We start from the raw sequence: 19,492 nt of genomic DNA, 5'->3' as shown, positions 1-19,492 counted from the left end.
AAAAAGTAGCTAAAATAGTAACAAATACTAAAAGTAACAATAGAAACTAAATCTCCACTTTCAGGTTTGCATCCCTTAGCTAATACATTCATGTATGAAATGGGGATATCACTTGTAAGTACATCATTTTAAAATTAACAGCTTTTCATAAAAAGGTGATTTCAATTGCACATCACTTCAGTAGGCTACTTTGCTACTTTGCTAATTAACAGTTTCTAATACCATTTTGTTCAGGGGTTTGTTGATCTTATTAATGAATAACAGTAAACAATACTGTACAAAGAAAAAGCCTGACACCAATGTTTCTATCCTCACTGACTACATCAGCATTAAGAGTACATATTTGGGTTGTTTTTGTTTTTTTTTTTTTGGTTTTTCGAGACAAGGTTTCTCTGTGTAGCCCTGGCTGTTCGGGAATTCCCTCTGTAGACCAGGCTGGCCTCGAACTGAGAGATCCCACCTGCCTCTGCTTCCTAAGCACTGGGATTAAGGGCATGCACCACCCAGGAAGAGAATACATTTTAAGAGAACTTTGCTTAAAACTCTTATTAGAGATGGAGGAATGATATAATCAAGAGTGGGACTCTGTCACATTTGAGCTATGACAGAGATCTAAAAGTAGCTAAAGAGTTGGTTAATTATAAAGTGTCGGACAGACACTGTCCCAACAGCTCTTTCTTCTGTCCCTAGGGAATATACTGACACAGCGGGCACTCAGTTCTATCCCACTGATTGGCCAATTGATCAGAAGCCGTCCTACGACCACCTTAGAACAAGAACACTGGTGGGAATATAAAGGAACATACTGGGTGTGTAAGGGTGTCCACAAAACGTGACAAAATTCATTTACCGATCTTCCCTCAGGTTCCCATAAATACTGAATTTTTACTGTTTTCCTGAGACAGTTAAAAGATAAAATTCTCTTCCAGAAACACCAATTATGTTTCCCACAGTGATGGCAATTTCTTTTAACTCCCTGGGAGTGAAACTTACCATATATAAGACGGTTACCATCTAAAAGATAAAAGGGGAGAGGAACACAATTATAAAACTAAACATTTTAACTTTTCATTAATTTGCTAATAACTTAATATATATATTAATTAGCTATACATACTTTAAGTTAAAAAACTAATCATATATATATATATATATATATATGTCATGAACACAATTATACATTCTTTACTTCAGCAGCATCAACACTAATATTTGAATCTGTTGGACAGCTACCAATGTTGCTGTAAGCCATGACAATTCTAGAACACCAAAGCAAATATTTACATATATTGTTATATGATTGATGATAGGAGACAAGTTTGAAAAGCTTAAATATAAAATAGATGATGATACAATCTATGATCAAAAACTACCAAACCAAGTATGGAGGAGGCACAGGCCTGTAATACAGCATTTAGGAAGCACAGGCAGTGGGTATCGGAGTTCAAGATCATCCTGGGCTACATAATGAGACTCTCTCAAAAACAAGACTATATAGCAAAATTATCAGAAACTGAAGTCCCCTTCCAAGGACTCTAACAAAACTCAAAATTACCATATCAATGTCTTTGTTATACTGTGCAGTGAAGTCACAGCGTGACTATGGAACACTGTAACCGTAACTAGCTGCAGGCTGTTGGACTCCACAGTCCTCAGTTTCCCTCATAAAACATCAGACCCGCACACAGGAAACATGAACTAACCTGAGGTAGACCTTTCTTTATCTTTAGATGTTCCTGGTGGATGACGTGTGGTTGTCTTGGTAGCAGGTACACGCTGCGTTACTGTAATATGAACAGGAGTGAGTCTTTGTGGAACGCTCTGGAGACCCTTGGTGTGAAATGTGGGCCTTTGTGTTGCTGGCAGACTCTGTGTAAGTGATGACTTGGCTGTGGCAAATCTCTGGGCTGTTTGTGCAGTCTGTACAGCAGAAGAGTTAACTGTGGTAGGATTCTGAGTTAGTGGGCTTTTTGCAGATGCAGTATTTGATATGTGGGATATCTGAGCTGTTACTGGGTTTGTGGTTGAACTTTTTGCTGTGGTGGATTTCTGTGAGGCTGGTGAGATGTCTGTAACTGGGACATCTGTTGTATCAGTTTTCTGAGGTGTCGCTGGGATTTCTGTAGCTGGGACATTTGCTGTGTTCACTTTCTGAGGTGTTGGTGGGTCTTCTGTAGCTAGGACATTTACTATATTGGGTTTTTGTTGGGTTGAAGAGATTTCTGTAGCTAGAACATTTGTTGTGTTGGGTTTCTGAGGTGTCAATGGGTCTTCTGCAGCTGTGACATTTGCTGTATTGGGTTTTTGTTGGGTTGAAGAGATTTCTGTAGCTAGAGCATTTGTTGTGTTGGGTTTTTGAGGTGTCAGTGGGTCTTCTGTAGCTAGAACATTTGTTGTGTTGAGTCTCTGGGGTGTCAGTGGGTCTTCTTTAGCTGTGACATTTGCTGTATTGGGTTTTTGTTGGGTTGAAGAGATTTCTGTAGCTAGAACATTTGTTGTGTTGGGTTTCTGAGGTGTCAGTGGGTCTTCTGTAGCTAGAACATTTGTTGTGTTGGGTTTCTGAAGAGTTGGTGGGGCTACTGTAGATGGGATATTTGCTTTGGTAGGTTTTTGAGGTTTTGTTGGGGCTCTTGGGCCTAGAACATCAACTGTGGTAGGTTTCTGAGGTTTAGGTGGGACTCTTGTACTGGAACATTAACTGTGGTGGGTTTCTGAGATGTTGGTGGGACTCTGGTACTTGGAACATTAACTGTGGTGAGTTTCTGAGATGTTAGTGGGACTCTTGTACGTGGAACATTAACTGTGGTGGGTTTCTGAGACATTGGTGGGACTCTTGTACCTGGAACATTAACTGTGGTGGGTTTCTGAGATGTTGGTGAGACTCTTGTGCCTGGAACATTAACTGTGGTAGGTTTCTGAGATGTTGGTGAGACTCTTGTACCTGGAACATTAACTGTTGTCGGTTTTGGAGTACCTGGAACATTAACTGTTGTCGGTTTTGGAGTACCTGGAACATTAACTGTTGTCGGTTTTGGAGATGTTGATGGGACCTTGGATTTCTCTATAAAGAAAACAATGTAAAGTTAAAAAGTAGCTAAATCTTGCTGACCAAGTAAAGTTTTCCTAGTCATGTCTTGCTCAATGACTATTCTCTTTTTTTACCCACAAACCACTAGACAGGACTTTTAGGAAACCAGTCCTTATTATGTCCCTCACAATGCTGCATCATTTTTATTAGTGCATATTAACTGTACATAACAATGAGTTTCCTAAAGATATGTCCTACAAATATGACATGTGTTTTGACAATACTCCCCTGCCTCTCACCCTCCCACCCTTCCTATGCATTCCCACAGACAGTCTTACTTTTCATGAGACAACTGAAAAACCATTGTACTAGGTAACCATTACTAGGTAAAACAGGTCCCCCTCTGAAAGATGAATATTGCATGTTTTTTCTCATTAGTGGACCTAGATTTTATAAAACTACATAAAAATCATATATGTAAGAGAGGAAAGCAGAAGCTACATCATTTTGCCTGCTATTAATTACATCAGCATATGACTAGAGACTCGCGCCAATACAGTATTGCAGTTTTTAAGCTTTTTTGTATGTTAAAAAAAAAAAAAAGGTGGAGTAACATCTCATTATGTGACAAATCTCTCAATTTTCTCTTCAAAATTATCTTCCTCCTCACACCAAGACCAAAGAATGTTTTTATATAACAACACTGACAGCAGTTGCTCTGTCCATTGTCTTCAGAAAGTGTTAGTGAATGTGCAGACTTGTTCCTTGCTGGTTTCCGGTGTGTGTGGGGGAGGGGAGTTACAAACCCCCTTTCAGGCAGCACTAAGTAGGGCTAAACTTCAGCAAACTCTCTGACCCCACTAAGATTTGTTTCCTCATCCAAAAAATGGGGATGCAAACAGGGCGGCTAATTGGATCAATATATTTCATATGTTCTCTCTGAGTCATCAGAATACTCCCTAAAGTTGTATAAATATGTGCCCATTTTAATACACTAACAAAAAATGTAAAATAAATAAAAAAAAATCCCAATGCAGATTTGCACGCCATCAGTGTGGAGAAAGATTTAGGTAAGTTACTGTACACCCGGCCTGTTCCTGAAGCAACAGGTTCTATCCACCATGATGTCCTGTCCTGTCCACCAGACACAAGGTTCTAAGTGTTCGTGTGGTATACGTATTTTCCCTTTTATTTTTTAAAAAAAATCTATGTCACAGGCTGCTTATAAAAGACAACTCAAGCCGGGCGGTGGTGGCGCACGCCTTTAATCCCAGCAGAGGCAGGCGGATCTCTGTGAGTTCAAGGCCAGTCTGGGCTACCAAGTGAGTTCCAGGAAAGGCACAAAGCTACACAGAGAAACCCTGTCTCGAAAATCAAAAAAAAAAAAAAGACAACTCAAAATTCCTGTCACATAACACAGCACCTTCCAGGCAGTCAACCAATGATGCTATGACTGGAATAAGCGACGTTTCTATAGAGGCCCTCATGCATACAAATCATTCTTCGTTTCACTAAATTCTTATTTAAATTCCAAAGGATTTATATACTCCCACTGCGTTTAAATTTCCTAATTACCGTGTGGTTATTGATGCCTAATTTAATTCCACTGTGGTCAGAAAGAATGCTGTGGACAGCAGCAGCACTGGGGTTGAAGGCCAGCAGATGGTCAGTTTGGGTAAGCGTGGCTTCAAAGGCTCTGATCATCTGTCATTATGGGGTTCGAGGTCAAATTTACTTGACCTTACCCACTGTGGCTCACTCTCCTCTGTTCTTAGTGATCTTTTCCTTTCTTCCTTCCTTTCTTTTTTTCTTCCTTCCTTCCTTCCTCCCTTCCTTTCTTTCTGTTAGCTATAGGAATAAGCATGTGGAATTCTCCAACAATGACTACAGATTGGTCTGTTTTTTCTTTCTGTCCATTTTTCGGGGGGCACTAATATTTACTAAACCAGAGACCAGAAGCAGGTGGTCCTCCAAAGCAAACACCCTTTATGATAACGTGTCTGAGGGTTCGGTGTTGATTATGCAACAAAGCACGGGGCCTTGGGTACACTGAAGAGAACTCTGTTTTCCATACGCAAAGCTCTGAATGAGGACCAACCAGTATGTGAACTCAGGTTCTGGTGCAGCATCATTTTAGACGGTGTGACCAGAACAACAAAGCACGGGTCCTAAGACACCAGGCCACTGTCACCAACATCTCAGGAACCTGGAGCCTTGCTCCGACGCTCTGAAGCTACCCTACTACTCTGCTAGAGTTTCCATGCATTCTTCGTCTTCCTGGACCTGGTGGGAGAGGCAGCTCGGCTCCTGGTCTCAGCTGTTGGGGGCAGGGCAACACCCAGGTGAGTGACTGACCCCCTACTCTAGGTCCTTGACCCCAAAGCTCCACCAGAGATAGTAAGAACACTGAAAATTGACCAAGGCCCAACTGAGGAGCCTGCCACCCAGGGTAGCCGATAAATATGAATGAGTCACAAGTCTGCCTCAGAGAGTAGATGGTGTTGAATTCTGATAGTCACTTTGGGGAAAGATACACTGCTATCTTTTTTTTTTTTTGGACAGGATGTCTCTGTGTAGCCCTGGTTAACCTGGAACTCACTCTATAGACCAGGCTGGCCTCAAAACTCAGCAATCCACCTGCCTCTACACTGGGATTAAAGGTGTGTGCCACCACCACCACCAACCACCACCACCACCCGGCTTATATTGCTATCTTTTACCATGAAATATTTTTATTTGATGAGTGAGCTAAATAACACATGATTTTGCTTGTCTTAAAAACCATCCAAGAATAGGGGATATGGATATCAGGAATGGCTAATATGTAGAACTGAATGGTATTGTAAAATAAAATAAAATAAAATAAATATAAAAAAAAACATCCAAATAGTAAGTATGCATAACTATACACTAAATGAGAATGTGTGTACACAAGGAGAAAAACAACAGATTACCTATGCACTGGGGTGCTGGGTCACTCCATTTCCCTTGGCCATTATCCACATTACAATAAATGGAACTCCTTCCAAGCAGGACGAAGCCTTTGTCACACACGTAGGTGACAGCGTGTCTATATGCATAAGTATCACTTTCCTCTTTAATACGTCCATTCTCGATTTGTGGTGGATCTGGACAAAAAATTTCTTAAAAAGAATCAAAGTATCTTTTTAAATAAAGAAAAACTGATACTGTATTTTTATAAATAAGACTAAAACATGTTAAAAAAATTTTGAAACAATAAAAATCAACCATTTTTTTTCTGAGCTTGGCTTTACTAAACAAGGGATGCTGACAGACACTATTAGAATTGTTCTTGACCTGAGGGCGGAGGCGCAAGGGCTATTCTTACCTCTAGGGTAAGGGGCTTTAAGGGAGACTGAGTCACTGAGACCTGATACAGGACAGAAATTACTATCAGCTGAATTAAAAATAAATACATAATAAATAAAGTGCAAGCCCTGTTGTGATGTCATGCTATAAAAAGAGCTGGCAGCTACCCTAACAGCACGATCAATGGGTTTCACGTTCCTCAGCACCATTAAGTCAATCAAGAAAACAGAATTCCGTGTGCACATCAAAGTAAGCTGATTTAGAGGTATAGAAGCAGGCATAGAAGACTAGCAAATTCATGACACATTTTAAATTAAGCAAGAACCACCCACTGGACCAATTTCCTGAACACACATTAAAGAAGTTGGGCTTAGCGGTGTGCACTCGGGGAGGCTGTGAGGTAGAAGAGACAGGCAGGTCCCTGGGACTGACTGATGGCTAGGTTACTCAAATCAAGCAACCCCAGGTCAGTCAGACACAGTCTCAAAAACCCAAGATTCACAGCTCCTGATGAGTCACACCTGAAGTTGTCCTCTGCACCATACGTGTGAATATCTTAAATGTGCATCTGTAACTACATACATACAAACAGACATCGGGGAGGAGGAGACGATCACGAGCTAGCTAGGCCTGGTGCTCCTGACTTCGGTCCCAGAACCTAAGAGGCTGGAACACGATGCCTGTTGCCACAAGTCTGAGACCGACTTGTGCTACAGTTAGATCCTGACTCAATAGGAACCAAAAACCTTCTATTAACACATGATAAAGAATACAGCAACATGCAGGCAATTTGCATGGGCAGCGCAGTAAATAAGGAGGTAAAACCTGAGTGCAGAAAAGCAGAGAGACAGCGTTAGCCTCGAACACCCATTAGGAGCTTAGATCTGTAAGTGTTCAGACATACTAACAAGTGTCAAGAAGGAAAAGATATGGCACATCTGTGTTTCTGAAGCATCACCCCGGGCAGACCATGAGTGAAATAGTAACCAAGTACAAAGAAAAAACATTCTCTATCACCCTGGAATTCCACCTACTGAGGTTCCTACACAGACCTCGGTATGCACTCAGTATTCAAAGGGTATGCACTGCCCTAACTGTGGGTTTCTCGTATCCACTGAAGGTATCGATGAGGTCCAGTAGGTGTGTTCAGTAACACCTGTCCTACCACCCCTCCCTCCATTATAGGACATACTCAAACATCAAGAATTAATTCCTTGTGCCGGCTCCTCTCCTGGGTTCTTTCTGCTAGCCCATGTTCTTGAGGGCGGTCTCTGCCGGTAGTATACTTACTTCTAATCTCAAGGACAATGAAGTCAGCATTAAGTGTCACGGGAGACATGGCTTGAATACATAGGATTTGCTACATTCTTACGTGTGCCAACGGATCCTCACGGTAATGTAGGAAACGGGACAGTGGTTTGGGGGCCAAGGGCCATTTTTTTATAGTCAAACCTTGGCCTTAGAAATGTTAGGGGTAGCCCTCAGGGCAAGAGTCAAGATGGAGAAAAATAAACTAGAAGTAACACAGACAGGCGTAAAGCATGTGGGAGTGGTAAAGAAAAATAACTCAGAGACGCTAGACCAAAGAGAGAGGTCTGGGGAGACAGTCATAGGAGAGAAGCATTGATTAAAGGTGAGCAGGCACCATCAGTCAACTGAATTTAATTTAAAAAAATGAAGCAACCACAGTGAGATAGGAAAAAGCGGAGCTCCTGAGAGTGAGGCTTAATTCAGAGTCAAGACCTCCCTGCGTTGGTGAGTAACTGAAGTCGATCCTTGACTGTGCCCATCATCCCTCAGTCATTTTCCTCTGTGATCAGAGCCACACTGGAGACCAGGGCACCCTCGCTCATCTGTGTACCGAGCAAGGCTGCACACCTGAAGAGAAGCAGCTCACCAGCAAATAATTCACCTTCCATCAACTGTGAAGAGCTACACTTCAGAGGACTCAGTATTCTTGAAGGGGCTGGCCACTGGGAGTTTGGTCATGCTGCCAGCAAGTCTACAGGCAACACAAATTGGACTTGGTGTTCGGTTTAGGGAGGAGGGGGCGGAGAGGGGGAGACTGCAGGGGTGGGAGGGTGGACCTGGGAAGAATGGGAAGTAGTGTGATCAGAATTCCATTGCATGAAATTCCCAAATAATTAACAAAAATATTATGTTGGGGGATAAAAAAGAATTTGCTTTCCACCTTTTGTTTTGGTGATGTCAAAATAACAACAACAACAAAAAGTTAATGTAGAAATCAAAACAGATTCTCACACTTGGGGTTACAGGAAGAGGTCGTAACACTGGATTGCTCAGGTACAAGGGATTTTCCTGGGGAACGTGGCTATCAGCAGCTGCTGATGGAGAGGCACTGAGAGCCAAGAAAACAAGGGTGTTCACCACTAGAGGAAAAAGAAAACGTTCTGTTGCTTAGTGCAGCACAAACAGGAAGCGGGTCTTTTGCAAACACTTCTGCATTAGGATACATTCCTGATAGGCACTTTTCTGTGAACCTAAAGGCAACATCTCCTGGTAAAAATACTAGCTTCGGACTGGGAAATCGCCTACCCAGGCTTTAGGCCAGGTTGCCTGAGCCAACAAATTATGTATCCCAGCTCTTGCTTCAGCCTCATCTTTTGGTGTCATTACAAGACCTTTTACCATGAGTGGGAACAGAATCATGGTCATGAGTAGAAATGATTAAAATGTTTAAATAGGCCTAAGAAGAAAACAGAAATAGTGGGTTTAGCAGGGTGGACCCGTGTGATGGGTGTGGGCTCCTTGACAGCAGGTTTCCTATGAGTTTTTTCACATCAACTGATTCCACCCATTGGCTACCAGAGTGTCAGTCCACAAAGGACTGACTTTTCAACTTTCCTCCTCCTAGTAAAATACACACAAACACACACACACACACACACACACACACACACACACACACACACGGACTTAGCATTAATTTTTGACATTAGGGTTTTTAGAAGCCACTTGAAGTTGGAAATTAAGTATCAAAAGAATGAAAGATGGAATAAAGTCTACATTTTAACATGACTAGGATTTAGTGAGACACAGTGGCCTTAGCATACATTAGGACAAAAAAATCTGTATCTAACACACAAGCAAATAAACTTCATGCATTTTACTTCTCTCCATTTTTAAAGGGAGCCATGTTTCTAACAGACCTAAATTTGACTAGATATATTCATTTATGATATTATTTCTACGTTGTGTTTTCTCTTTTAGAAGTTGAGATTCTCAAGTGTAAGAATGGTTTATCACACAACCTTATTCCTTAAATGATAAAAACATCTGACCTTAAAACCTTCAGGGTAATTTCTCAGCTGATAACCTACTCTAAAAAGAGGCAGGTAGGCAACACTGGATCTTAGAGAAAGAACATGTTTGCAGTAAAAGACCTATATTAAATGCCTTCCAACGACACTTATTTTAGGAAATGGAATCAACCATGGAGACTCTGAGGGATACTGCCTTCCATAAAACCGGGAGATCTCCTGCTTCTCTGATTATTAGAAGGAATGATTGGACAGCAAATGACCAAGTATAATATAAACCAAAGTCAGTCCTTAATTCTCAATTAAAGTATTCTAGAGTTAAGAACATTACTGCTAAGAGCCAGCTTTAAGAGTCCTCCCATAGCTGATAAATTAAGAAGTTTGTCATTAGTAGAGACACAGTGAAAAGTTGGGGCACCACAAATATAGACTGTGGATAGTTCTTAAATGAGAAATAATAGAGTTCACTGCTCCTTTGGCTCCACAGTGTGAGGACTTGGGATTTTCAAACAGGAAACATACCTATGCACTCGGGAAATTCATCACTCCACGCGACGGTTTTTCCGGAAAGAGAGCAGAAGCTAGAGGTTGAGCCAACCAGCCTGTACCTAAAGGACAAGGGAAGGCTACTGCATTCAGATACTTAAGTCTTGGCTTTTTAATTCTCCAAAACATCATCTTAAAACACTGACTCTACCAGAAGATGGAGACAAAAATGACAGTTGATAAACAGATCTATTGAAATTTAAAAGAAAATCATTTAGTTCACAGAAATTATACTGAAATGGCAAGACTTTCAGACATGCAAAATGCTTCATTCGCTGACTGTATAGAAAAATACATAAATAAAGAAAACGTTTTAAAATCATGTTTGATGAAATCTCTTATTCTAGGTTCTAAAAGAACAGGCTTCATGAACAACAGAGTGTGCATTTATATTTAAAGGGTTCACAGTGTAGCATGGCTAAGAGTTTACACTAATGTGAACTCTTGACCTAACTCAATCTCTGTTTAATAAAGGTAGCGGCAAAGTGCTACTATTTATTTCTCTGTTTTCAAGTTTGAAATGCATTTGGTTTCATTTAGTTTTTATGAAAACTTTCTGCGAACTTTATGCATGCCTATAAGATGTTTTGATCAAATCCACCCCCACTTCCTCTCTTTTCCAGCTCCTCCTCTAACCCTCTCCCTCCCCTCCCCCCCTTCTTTCCCAGTTCCATTTGCTCTTGTTGGAAACCCACTAAACCCACTTAGTACTGCCTAGTTCTCCGTTATAAAGTGGGGAAGGAGGGCGGGGACCTAACTTGGAAGTAGAAAGAAAACGAACAGAAGTTTCCCACTGTCTGAGAGGCTGATGGCACTTAATTACAGAATTTCCTTGTTCTATCTGAAAAACTAAAAATGCCCTAGGACCTTCTATAAGAACACTTTCACACTAGGCATATTTTAGCCCATGACCTAACAGTTTGTCTGCACACAGAAAAACTCAGATGCAAATTATTTTTTAAATTAATTTAAATTTAAATGAATTTAAAGTTTAAAACTGGTTTGATTTTTAACACTTTAAGGGTTGTTACTTTGGTATCATCAACATATTTCAATTGTTTCTTCACTAATCATATTTAGAATTACATACGTATTGGAACCTAATAATCTAGAGGTATTAGAAGTATAAAAATCTTCCTTTCCTGGCCCACATTACTAAGTTTAACTACAATAAGCTCACGACAAAGATTCTTTGGAAAGAGGTATTATGTTTTTTTAACTTTTTTCAATAGCATATAGAAAATAGCTTTCATTCTGAGATTTACATACATGTGCATCACCTTGACACCCACTCTCATTATGAGGGATTGTTTGGTACCAACCAGTGAACACAGGTCACAAATCTATCAGTATCCACTGAACTCCTAATTTGTTTTGTCATTAATTAAATATAGAGCTTTTAGTGTGATGAAACTTACCCTGTGTCGCATGAGAAGCGTATTTCTGAACCAAATGATATGTCGGTTACTACGGTGATATGACCATTTTTTATTTCTCCAGGATTAGGACATACTTTTTCTAAAAAATAAAAAAAAGGAATATCAATTTTTTTCATTCAATTTCCAGACACGATCAAAAAAATAAACAGAACACAATTCTAACTGTACTGCATATGTTAAAAGGTGGTAATGGTAATCATATGTGCATTTAATGTGAGCGTGCTCATGCACGCACACACATACACACATACACACACACACACACACACGCACACGCACACGCACACACACATACACTATGTTGAAAATGCATGGGGAAGAGGAGGTTTTTAAGGGAGAGGAAATGAGAAAAATTAATGGGCCACATTAACAAGACAGCAAAAAGCGAAAATGACCTGGGGTCAGGGGTCAGCAAGGAGGCGATGAGTAGAGCACTCCCCTGAGTGAATAAGAGCAAAGCAAAATGGCAATCTTACCAAAAGCAATCTACGGATTCAATGCAATCCCCATCAAAATCCCAACACAATTCTTCACAGACTTGGAAAGAAAAATACTCAACTTTATATGAAAAAACAAAAGACCCAGGATAGCTAAAAGAATCCTATACGATAAAGCAACCCTTGGAGGCATCACCATCCCTGACCTCAAACTCTACTATAGAGCTATAGTAATAAAAACAGCTTGGTACTGGTATAAAAACCGACATACGGACCAATGGAATCGAATTGAAGACCCTGACATTAATCCATGCACATATGAACACCTGGTTTTTGACAAAGGAGCCAAAACTATACAATGGAACAAAGAAAGTATCTTCAACAAATGGTGCTGGCATAACTGGATGTCAATATGTAAAAGATTACAAATAGATCCATATCTGTCACCATGCACAAAACTCAAGTCCAAGTGGATCAAAGATCTAAACATAAATCCAGTTACAATAGAAAAAACTTAATAGAAAAGAAAATAGGAAGCACTCTTGAACGCATTGGCACCAGAGACCATTTCCTAAATAAAACACCAACAGCACAGACCCTGAGCACAACAATTAATAAATGGGACCTCTCGAAACTGAGAAGCTTTTGCAGGGCAAAAGACACAGTCAATAAGACAAAATGACAGCCAACAGAATGGGAAAAGATCTTCACCAACCCCACATCTGACAGAGGATTGATCTCCACAATATATAAAGAACTCAAGAAACTAGACATCAAAGCACTGAACAGTCCAATTAAAAAATGGGCTAAAGAGCTAAGCAGAGAATTCACAAAACAAGAACTACAAATGGCTGAAAGACATTTAAAGAAATGCTCAACATCCTTAATCATCAGAGAAATACAAATCAAAACGACTCTGAGATACCACCTTACACTGTTAAAATGGCTACGATCAAAAACACCAATGACAACCAATGTTGGAGAGGATGTGGAGCAAAGGGAACACTCCTCCACTGTTGGTGGGAATGTAAACTTGTACAACCACTGTGGAAATCAGTATGGCAGTTTCTCAGAAAATTAGGAATCGAACTACCTCAAGACCCAGCCATCCCACTCTTGGGCATATACCCAAGGAATGCTGATTCATACCATAAAGATACATACTCAGCTATGTTCATAGCAGCACTATTTGTAATAGCCAGAACCTGGAAACAACCTAGATGCCCGTCAACGGAAGAATGGATGAAAAAAATGTGGTACATATACACACAATGGAGTACTACTCAGCAGAGAAAAACAATGAAAGCATGAAATTTGCAGGCAAATGGATGGAACTAGAAAAAATCATCCTGAGTGAGGTAACCCAAACCCAGAAAGACAGACATGGTATGTACTCACTCATAGGTGGATTCTAGATATAAAATAAAGAACAATCAGACCACAACCCATAGAACCATAGAGGCTATATATATAGCATGGAGGTTCCTAGGACGACTGTGGCATATAATAAATTTCAGTTTTACTCAATTATTGAAAAAAAAATAGCCAAATGAATGGAAACACATGAACTATGAACCAAAGGCTGAGGGGCCCCAGCTAGATCAGGCCCTCTGAATAGTGAGACAGTTGATTGGCTTGATCAGTTTGGAGGCAACTAGGCAGTGGGACCAAGTCCTGTGCTCATTGCATGAGTTGGCTGTTTGAAACCTGGAGCTTATGCAGGGACACTTGGCTCAGTCTGGGAGGAAGGGACTGGACCTGCCTGGAATGAGTCTACCAGGTTGACTGCAGTCCTCGGGGAGGACTTGTCCTGGAGGAGGTGGGAATGGGGGTAGGCTGGGGATAAGGGGAGGGGGTGGGAGGGGGGAGAATAGGGAACCCATGGCTGATATGTAGAACTGAATGGTATTGTAAAATAAATTATAAAAAAAAAAAAGAGCAAAGCAAAATGACATGATGTGTGAAATTGCCACATTGAAACATCTTGGTTTTATTTCAACTAAAGAAATAAAATGTAGCTTTGGAGGCCAGCCTGATCTACAAAGCGAGTTCCAGGACAGGACAGGCTCCAAAGCTACACAAAGAAACCCTGTCTCGAAAAACCAAAAAAAAAAAAGAGAGAGAGAGAGAGAGAAATAAAATGTAAATGGGGGAGAGAAGTAGAGAAAAATCTGGGCTGGTCACATGTTTTCCACGTAAGGGCGAGGACCTGACTTTGATCCCCAGGACACATATAAAAAGCTGGGCATGGTATTGTCATTCCAGAAGTAGGCAGGCAGAGACATGCAAAGCCCTGGGGGTCACTGGCTAGCCAGTCTAGCCTCCTTGAGAAGCCCCAGGCCAGTGGAACATCCTGTCTAATTATAAGGTGAACAGAACCTGAAGAATGGCACCCAAGGTTGTTCTTTGGCCTCCACATGCACAGGTTTGGGTCACCAGAACCCATGTGAACAGCTGGACACAGTGGCACACACCTATATTTCCAGCAACAGCAATATGGGAAACAGAACCCTGGAAGTTGGAGTGAGGGCGCAGAGTGGGGGGTGTAGAAAGAAGACAGTTAGTATGGTCTATGAAGTGAAGTTCCATGCCAAAGGCACCTAAGGACACCCAAGGCTATCCTCTGATCCCCTACACACACATACACCATGTACATGTACACTCATACCTACTCATTAGCACATAAATGCATGAATCAAAAACATATTCGCTATGAAATAATGTGTACCTTGAATTTATATGATTTTTACTTGTTAATTATCTCTTATGAAAGTGAGAAAACATTAAATATGAGGCACATATACACAAATTCATTCTCTAAGCCACTGATATTTCTAACCCTTATATTTTTTTAAAAATTTTACATTAATGTTTTGTTGTGTCAAAAAAGCAACATACTTAGAGTATGTCATCAGTTTAGGTAACCTTAAATTAAGTAAACACGAAACCTGTAAGTATTCCTATTATGTAAACATTTGTCTAATTAAAAAATAACACTCGCCTGCGTCGTGGTGGTGCACACCTTTAACCTTAGCACTTAGGAGGCAGAGGCAGGTGCATCTCTGAGTGCGAGGCCAGCCTGGTCTACAGAGTGAGTTCCAGAAAAGGTGCAAAGCTACACAGAGAAACCCTGTCTCGGAAAAAAAAGAAAGAAAGAAACAACACTCAAGAGTCTTTGAAGAATCATTCTTTTTATATATATGTGTATGTGTATGTATATGTATACATAATAGATATATATGTATATATACACATAATAGATGTATATGTATATTTCCAGCACAAACATATATGTATGTATAATATATATACATATATTATACACATATACATGCATATATTTCTAGCACAAATGGAAAAGAGATTTCCACAAATACAGATGATTGGAATTACTTATTCAAATTATACTCACTTTTACAAATTTCTTCAACTTTGGACCATTCTAAATTCTCAAGGCAAGTTGATATGCCTGATAGTGAAGGTTGTCTTTGAAATCCTGGCCGACATTCATATTCTACAGTGGTACCAATCGGGAAATAATTCAAGTTGTTATATTCCTTTTTGAGAGATGCAAAAGACACTCTTGTTGGAGCATCACAGCTTTCTAAAAGAATTAACAAAGAGACAGAAAAAGTAATAACAGATTATAAAATAAGTTGACCTCTGGTAATATCTGGTAGTTAAACCACCTCCTTTTCATTTAACTATTTACTTATTTTTTTGGTAGGGATCCTTCCATCTTTATACATTCATTTTTAAATAAGTATCACTGTGGTATTTGCAGTATATCAAGTGTATTCACCTGCATTTCTCAGTTACTAGGTGTCTGCTAAGTTTCCACATATAAATGTCAATAATAATAGGAATAATAATACCTTGTATTTACTAAATATTTGTAAATGTTTTACACACACTTACTCATTTAATCTTACAACAGCCCCTGGTAAGGAGAGTCAGATGAAGGAACTGTGTACATAAAGTATGCACCAAGTGTAAACAGCTGGAACAATACACTCCAGAGAGGCAAAGGACAGAGCATGAAACCGTAACTCAGTAGTCGAGTGTCCCGCGCTTGAAGCCTGGCTCTTTGGTATAAGAAGTACTAGTCTTGTGCGTATTATTTACCTTCTGGTGGACGATTTCTTCAACTTTGAAACTGAGAAGAGTCCCCACTTACATATTCATGGGGCTGCTTGAAGGGCTAGATGAAGCAATACTGCAGGAGATGTACAAACTCTAAAACGTGTGGTGTGGGCTTATGGGTTTCCTGCCTTCAGTGGGGGTTGAAAATACAAATGTAAAGCCCATTTCACTAGTGGTTTCAAAAGGTAGTTCTGAATGATTCTGGATTCACTGTAGTTTCCCCCGACTCAGGTCACTCAAAGGCAGCAATCAAGTCTTAGCTGTACTTTCCTGTCGTCAGTCACACACCAAATGTCTGATCCATGATGGGCCACATATACAAATGTGGTTCCTGCAGGTATGTAATGGAGCGGAACTATTCCTGTTGCCTAGCAACACTGTGGCCATACTAATGCAATTTCTTACTAACATGCTTGTACTGGTGCTGGAGATAGCAACCTCGCTTCATGAAAATCCTGAGGGTATAGCACAGAAAATCACAGAGAGTAGATAATGTTTGGCAATAAGTGTGTAGGTGGCCAGGCCATGTGTTTATCATATTCTACTTTCTATTTTTATTGTTATTTTAGAGTGTAAAAATTTAAGAAAAGAAAAAAAAAAAAAAGGCCAGGTCTCCCAGCTTATAATTCCAGATACTTGAGAGGCTGAGGCAGGTGGATTTTCTAAGTCCATGAGTTGAAGCTAGCCTGAGCAATATACAGGCAAGCAAAAAGTAAACTAACGCTAGTTTATTATTTTTTAAAGAAAATTAGCATAGCCTCGGTGTACAGTGTCTATAAAGCCTATGCAGCAGACAGGAACGCCTTAAGCCTGAGGGTCACTCCCTCTCTCCCTGACTAATGCACTGTAACTGCCAACAGTATTTAGCAGAGTAACATGCTGTGCAGGTTTATAGTAAGAGAACCGGCAATAGGTTACACTAGAGAACCCAGGTGGGCAAACACACTCTCGAGCTCAGAATCTCTGTATTGTGTTCAGATATGCCAGAACCAACCTAAAAACTGTATCTTAAAGCCAACATAGGGCTATATGAACAACAGATTCTTTTTTAAGTAAAATCTTAAAATGTCTCCCAAGAGTTGCATTTGTCACTTAACAAAGTGAAGTTGAAGAAGGCAGATCACCTGGGTGTGTGTCTCAAGGTACTTGCCAAATATATTCACATATAATTTACTCCCTAAACAGGACCTATCATTTATTTTCTCTATTAGCCTGTACAACAGCAAGGAAAACTCTTAATGAAGAAGCAGGGCCTGCTATAGGAAGTACCGCCTTCAATTAGCTGGAGTGTGAACTGCCAACATGTATACTCTGGGGTTTAATAATGCTAGAAAACTATCAATTACCAGTCACTCCAAAGAGGTGTAAAAATAACCACAAGATACACAGTCCCCTAACACTTCTATAAAGAAATGAAGAACTTACTATTACAGAATGTTTCGATGGTAGACCATTGACCATTTTCAAGACACAACACTGTGTGTTCCTTGTCTGGAATTTTCTGAAAGCCTTTATTACATGAATATACCACATTGCTGTGCTCGGGAAAACTGGTTTTCCCATCCACCTCTGGCGTGGCGTTAGGCATTTCTGGAGGTGGGCCGCAGTCGCCTAGGAAGAGAAGAGCAGATGTAAAGCAGAAGACACCTTCCGGCAGCTGGGTGACTTTCTTTCCCCAGACCTGGACTAAGGAGAGCAGCAATGGCTCTTTACTTCCTCCCTTCCCAACAGGAACTTGCAAACGCCTAGGCTCTTATCGACACAACACAAAATTAACGTTGTGTGGAAGCGTTCCCTCCCCGTAAGGAGACGTTTAGAAAAAGGGGTTCAGAAGGTACTCGATATCCACTCCGACAACACGGCTGGGCGCGAGTTCCGACACCCAAGTGCGTAGCGCATGGCGCTGCTGGCAACTGGACTCTCAGGGGCGCAGGTGGACAGCCCTCTGGCCTCCTCCGCCTTAGAATAAAAGAACCAGGAGCAGGGCTGGAGATTCGCCCTCGACCCTCCCTCTTGCTTTTCCCTCGGTCTCCGGTCGCGGGATCCATCACAGCCCAGACAGCCCAGCACTCCGCACCCACCCATCCCGCAGGCCTCCGGCACCTGGCCGCGGGAGGAGGCCCCCGGGTATGGGTAACAATGCCTGATGAGCATGCGCGCGCCTGGCCGGCCGCCGCTCAGTCCTCGCAGCAGCTCCAGCCACTCACCCTGCACGGTCGGGGACAGCAGCAGCAGCGACGACGACAGCAGCAGCAGCAGTGGCGGCGGCACCCGCGGCGGCGGTGGCGGTGACCGGGTCCCCGGCGCGCGTGCGCGGCCCATGGCCCCAGGTAGAAGAGAGAGAGCGTCCGGCTGCCGCTGGAGCGGTTTCGCGCCCCGGTTAATTGAGCGGCTGCGGCGGGGATGGGCGGGGCGAGGCAGGACGGGGCGGGGCTCTCGTCATTTTGGGTGGGGCGGCCTGCATGCACAAGGGCGTTCCCTCCGTGGCGTTTGTCACCCTGGGGAGCCAGCGGCCGGGGTGGGCCTGCTGTTGAGTTACGTCTGCGGGGGGAACTAAATGTATGCCTTCTAAAGGAGGGCGCTTCGCCCCTGAGTCAGCACTCAGGAATATCAAAAAGCCACCCAGACTCCCAAACTCCCCCCAACTCCCGCCTGCTGAGTGCTGGCAAAGCGAGGGATAGGCGCGGTGGAATTCCTGGGCCAGTGGGAGCTGAGAAACAGGGCACACCCCAGGACCTTTGTGGCTTCAGCTGGAAGATGACAAATGGAGGGTGGGAACCGGTGACCCAGTATGTTGTCTTCTAGGTCTCTCCATGGTGTCAGCACGGAAAATAGGAGGTGATCCAAGAAAACGACGAGCATAGGCTAATAGGGAGCTGGAGGCCAGCCTGCCAGCACCCTGTAACAAACAACACACCGAGGTCTAGGGAGCTTGACTGATCGGTTTTTTTTTAGATCTTGTCTGGGTAAGGAGTTGCTTTCTTAGTCCTGGTTCTGGTTATGTACCAAGGACCCTCCTTCAATTCTACTTTAGGATTTAATCCTCCTATAAAATGATATTTAGAAGTAAGTAGTAGACCCTAAGACAGAGATTTGTTTCATGCTGTGAAGAATAGCCAATGATACACAAAGCGACCCACACATGGTGATCGCATGGGAGCACTGAAAAAAGAAAAAAATCCAGAGAGTGAAGCTGTGCCCAGGACAAGCTGCACATCTTTGAGGACAGCACTGGGAATTAGGATTATTTAAGGTGTATCACTATGCAACCCGGTTTGTGAAGCCCCA

At 41.7% G+C, this 19,492-nt stretch overlaps 1 protein-coding gene across 11 annotated transcripts in view; it reads right to left on the bottom strand.

Annotated features, from left to right (window-relative positions):
• The window catches only part of Cd55 (CD55 molecule (Cromer blood group)), a 31,467-nt gene extending 12,862 nt beyond the window's left edge, over positions 1 to 18,605 (bottom strand). The window contains exons 1-10 of one of the 11 annotated variants that reach the window (XM_037211457.1): positions 18,412 to 18,603; positions 17,630 to 17,815; positions 15,474 to 15,665; positions 11,604 to 11,703; positions 10,162 to 10,247; positions 5,983 to 6,171; positions 2,975 to 3,061; positions 2,840 to 2,941; positions 1,704 to 1,784; positions 994 to 1,014 (exon numbers count right to left, since the gene is read on the bottom strand). In XM_037211457.1, the coding sequence (XP_037067352.1) occupies positions 994 to 1,014; positions 1,704 to 1,784; positions 2,840 to 2,941; positions 2,975 to 3,061; positions 5,983 to 6,171; positions 10,162 to 10,247; positions 11,604 to 11,703; positions 15,474 to 15,665; positions 17,630 to 17,815; positions 18,412 to 18,526 (1,159 nt within the window). In that variant the 5' untranslated portion in view covers positions 18,527 to 18,603. Of the gene's footprint in view, positions 1 to 993; positions 1,015 to 1,703; positions 1,785 to 2,839; positions 3,062 to 5,982; positions 6,172 to 10,161; positions 10,248 to 11,603; positions 11,704 to 15,473; positions 15,666 to 17,629; positions 17,816 to 18,411 lie in introns of all 11 variants that reach the window. The other 10 variants (XM_037211456.1, XM_037211463.1, XM_037211459.1 and 7 more) reach the window with 10 other exon arrangements.
• Between the last annotated feature and the right edge of the window lie 887 nt (positions 18,606 to 19,492).

This window comes from Peromyscus leucopus, chromosome 15, assembly GCF_004664715.2.
Source record: "Peromyscus leucopus breed LL Stock chromosome 15, UCI_PerLeu_2.1, whole genome shotgun sequence".
NCBI lineage: Eukaryota > Metazoa > Chordata > Mammalia > Rodentia > Cricetidae > Peromyscus > Peromyscus leucopus.
The sequence above is the reverse complement of the archived record's forward strand: the minus strand, read 5'-3'. Positions and strand labels throughout refer to the sequence as shown.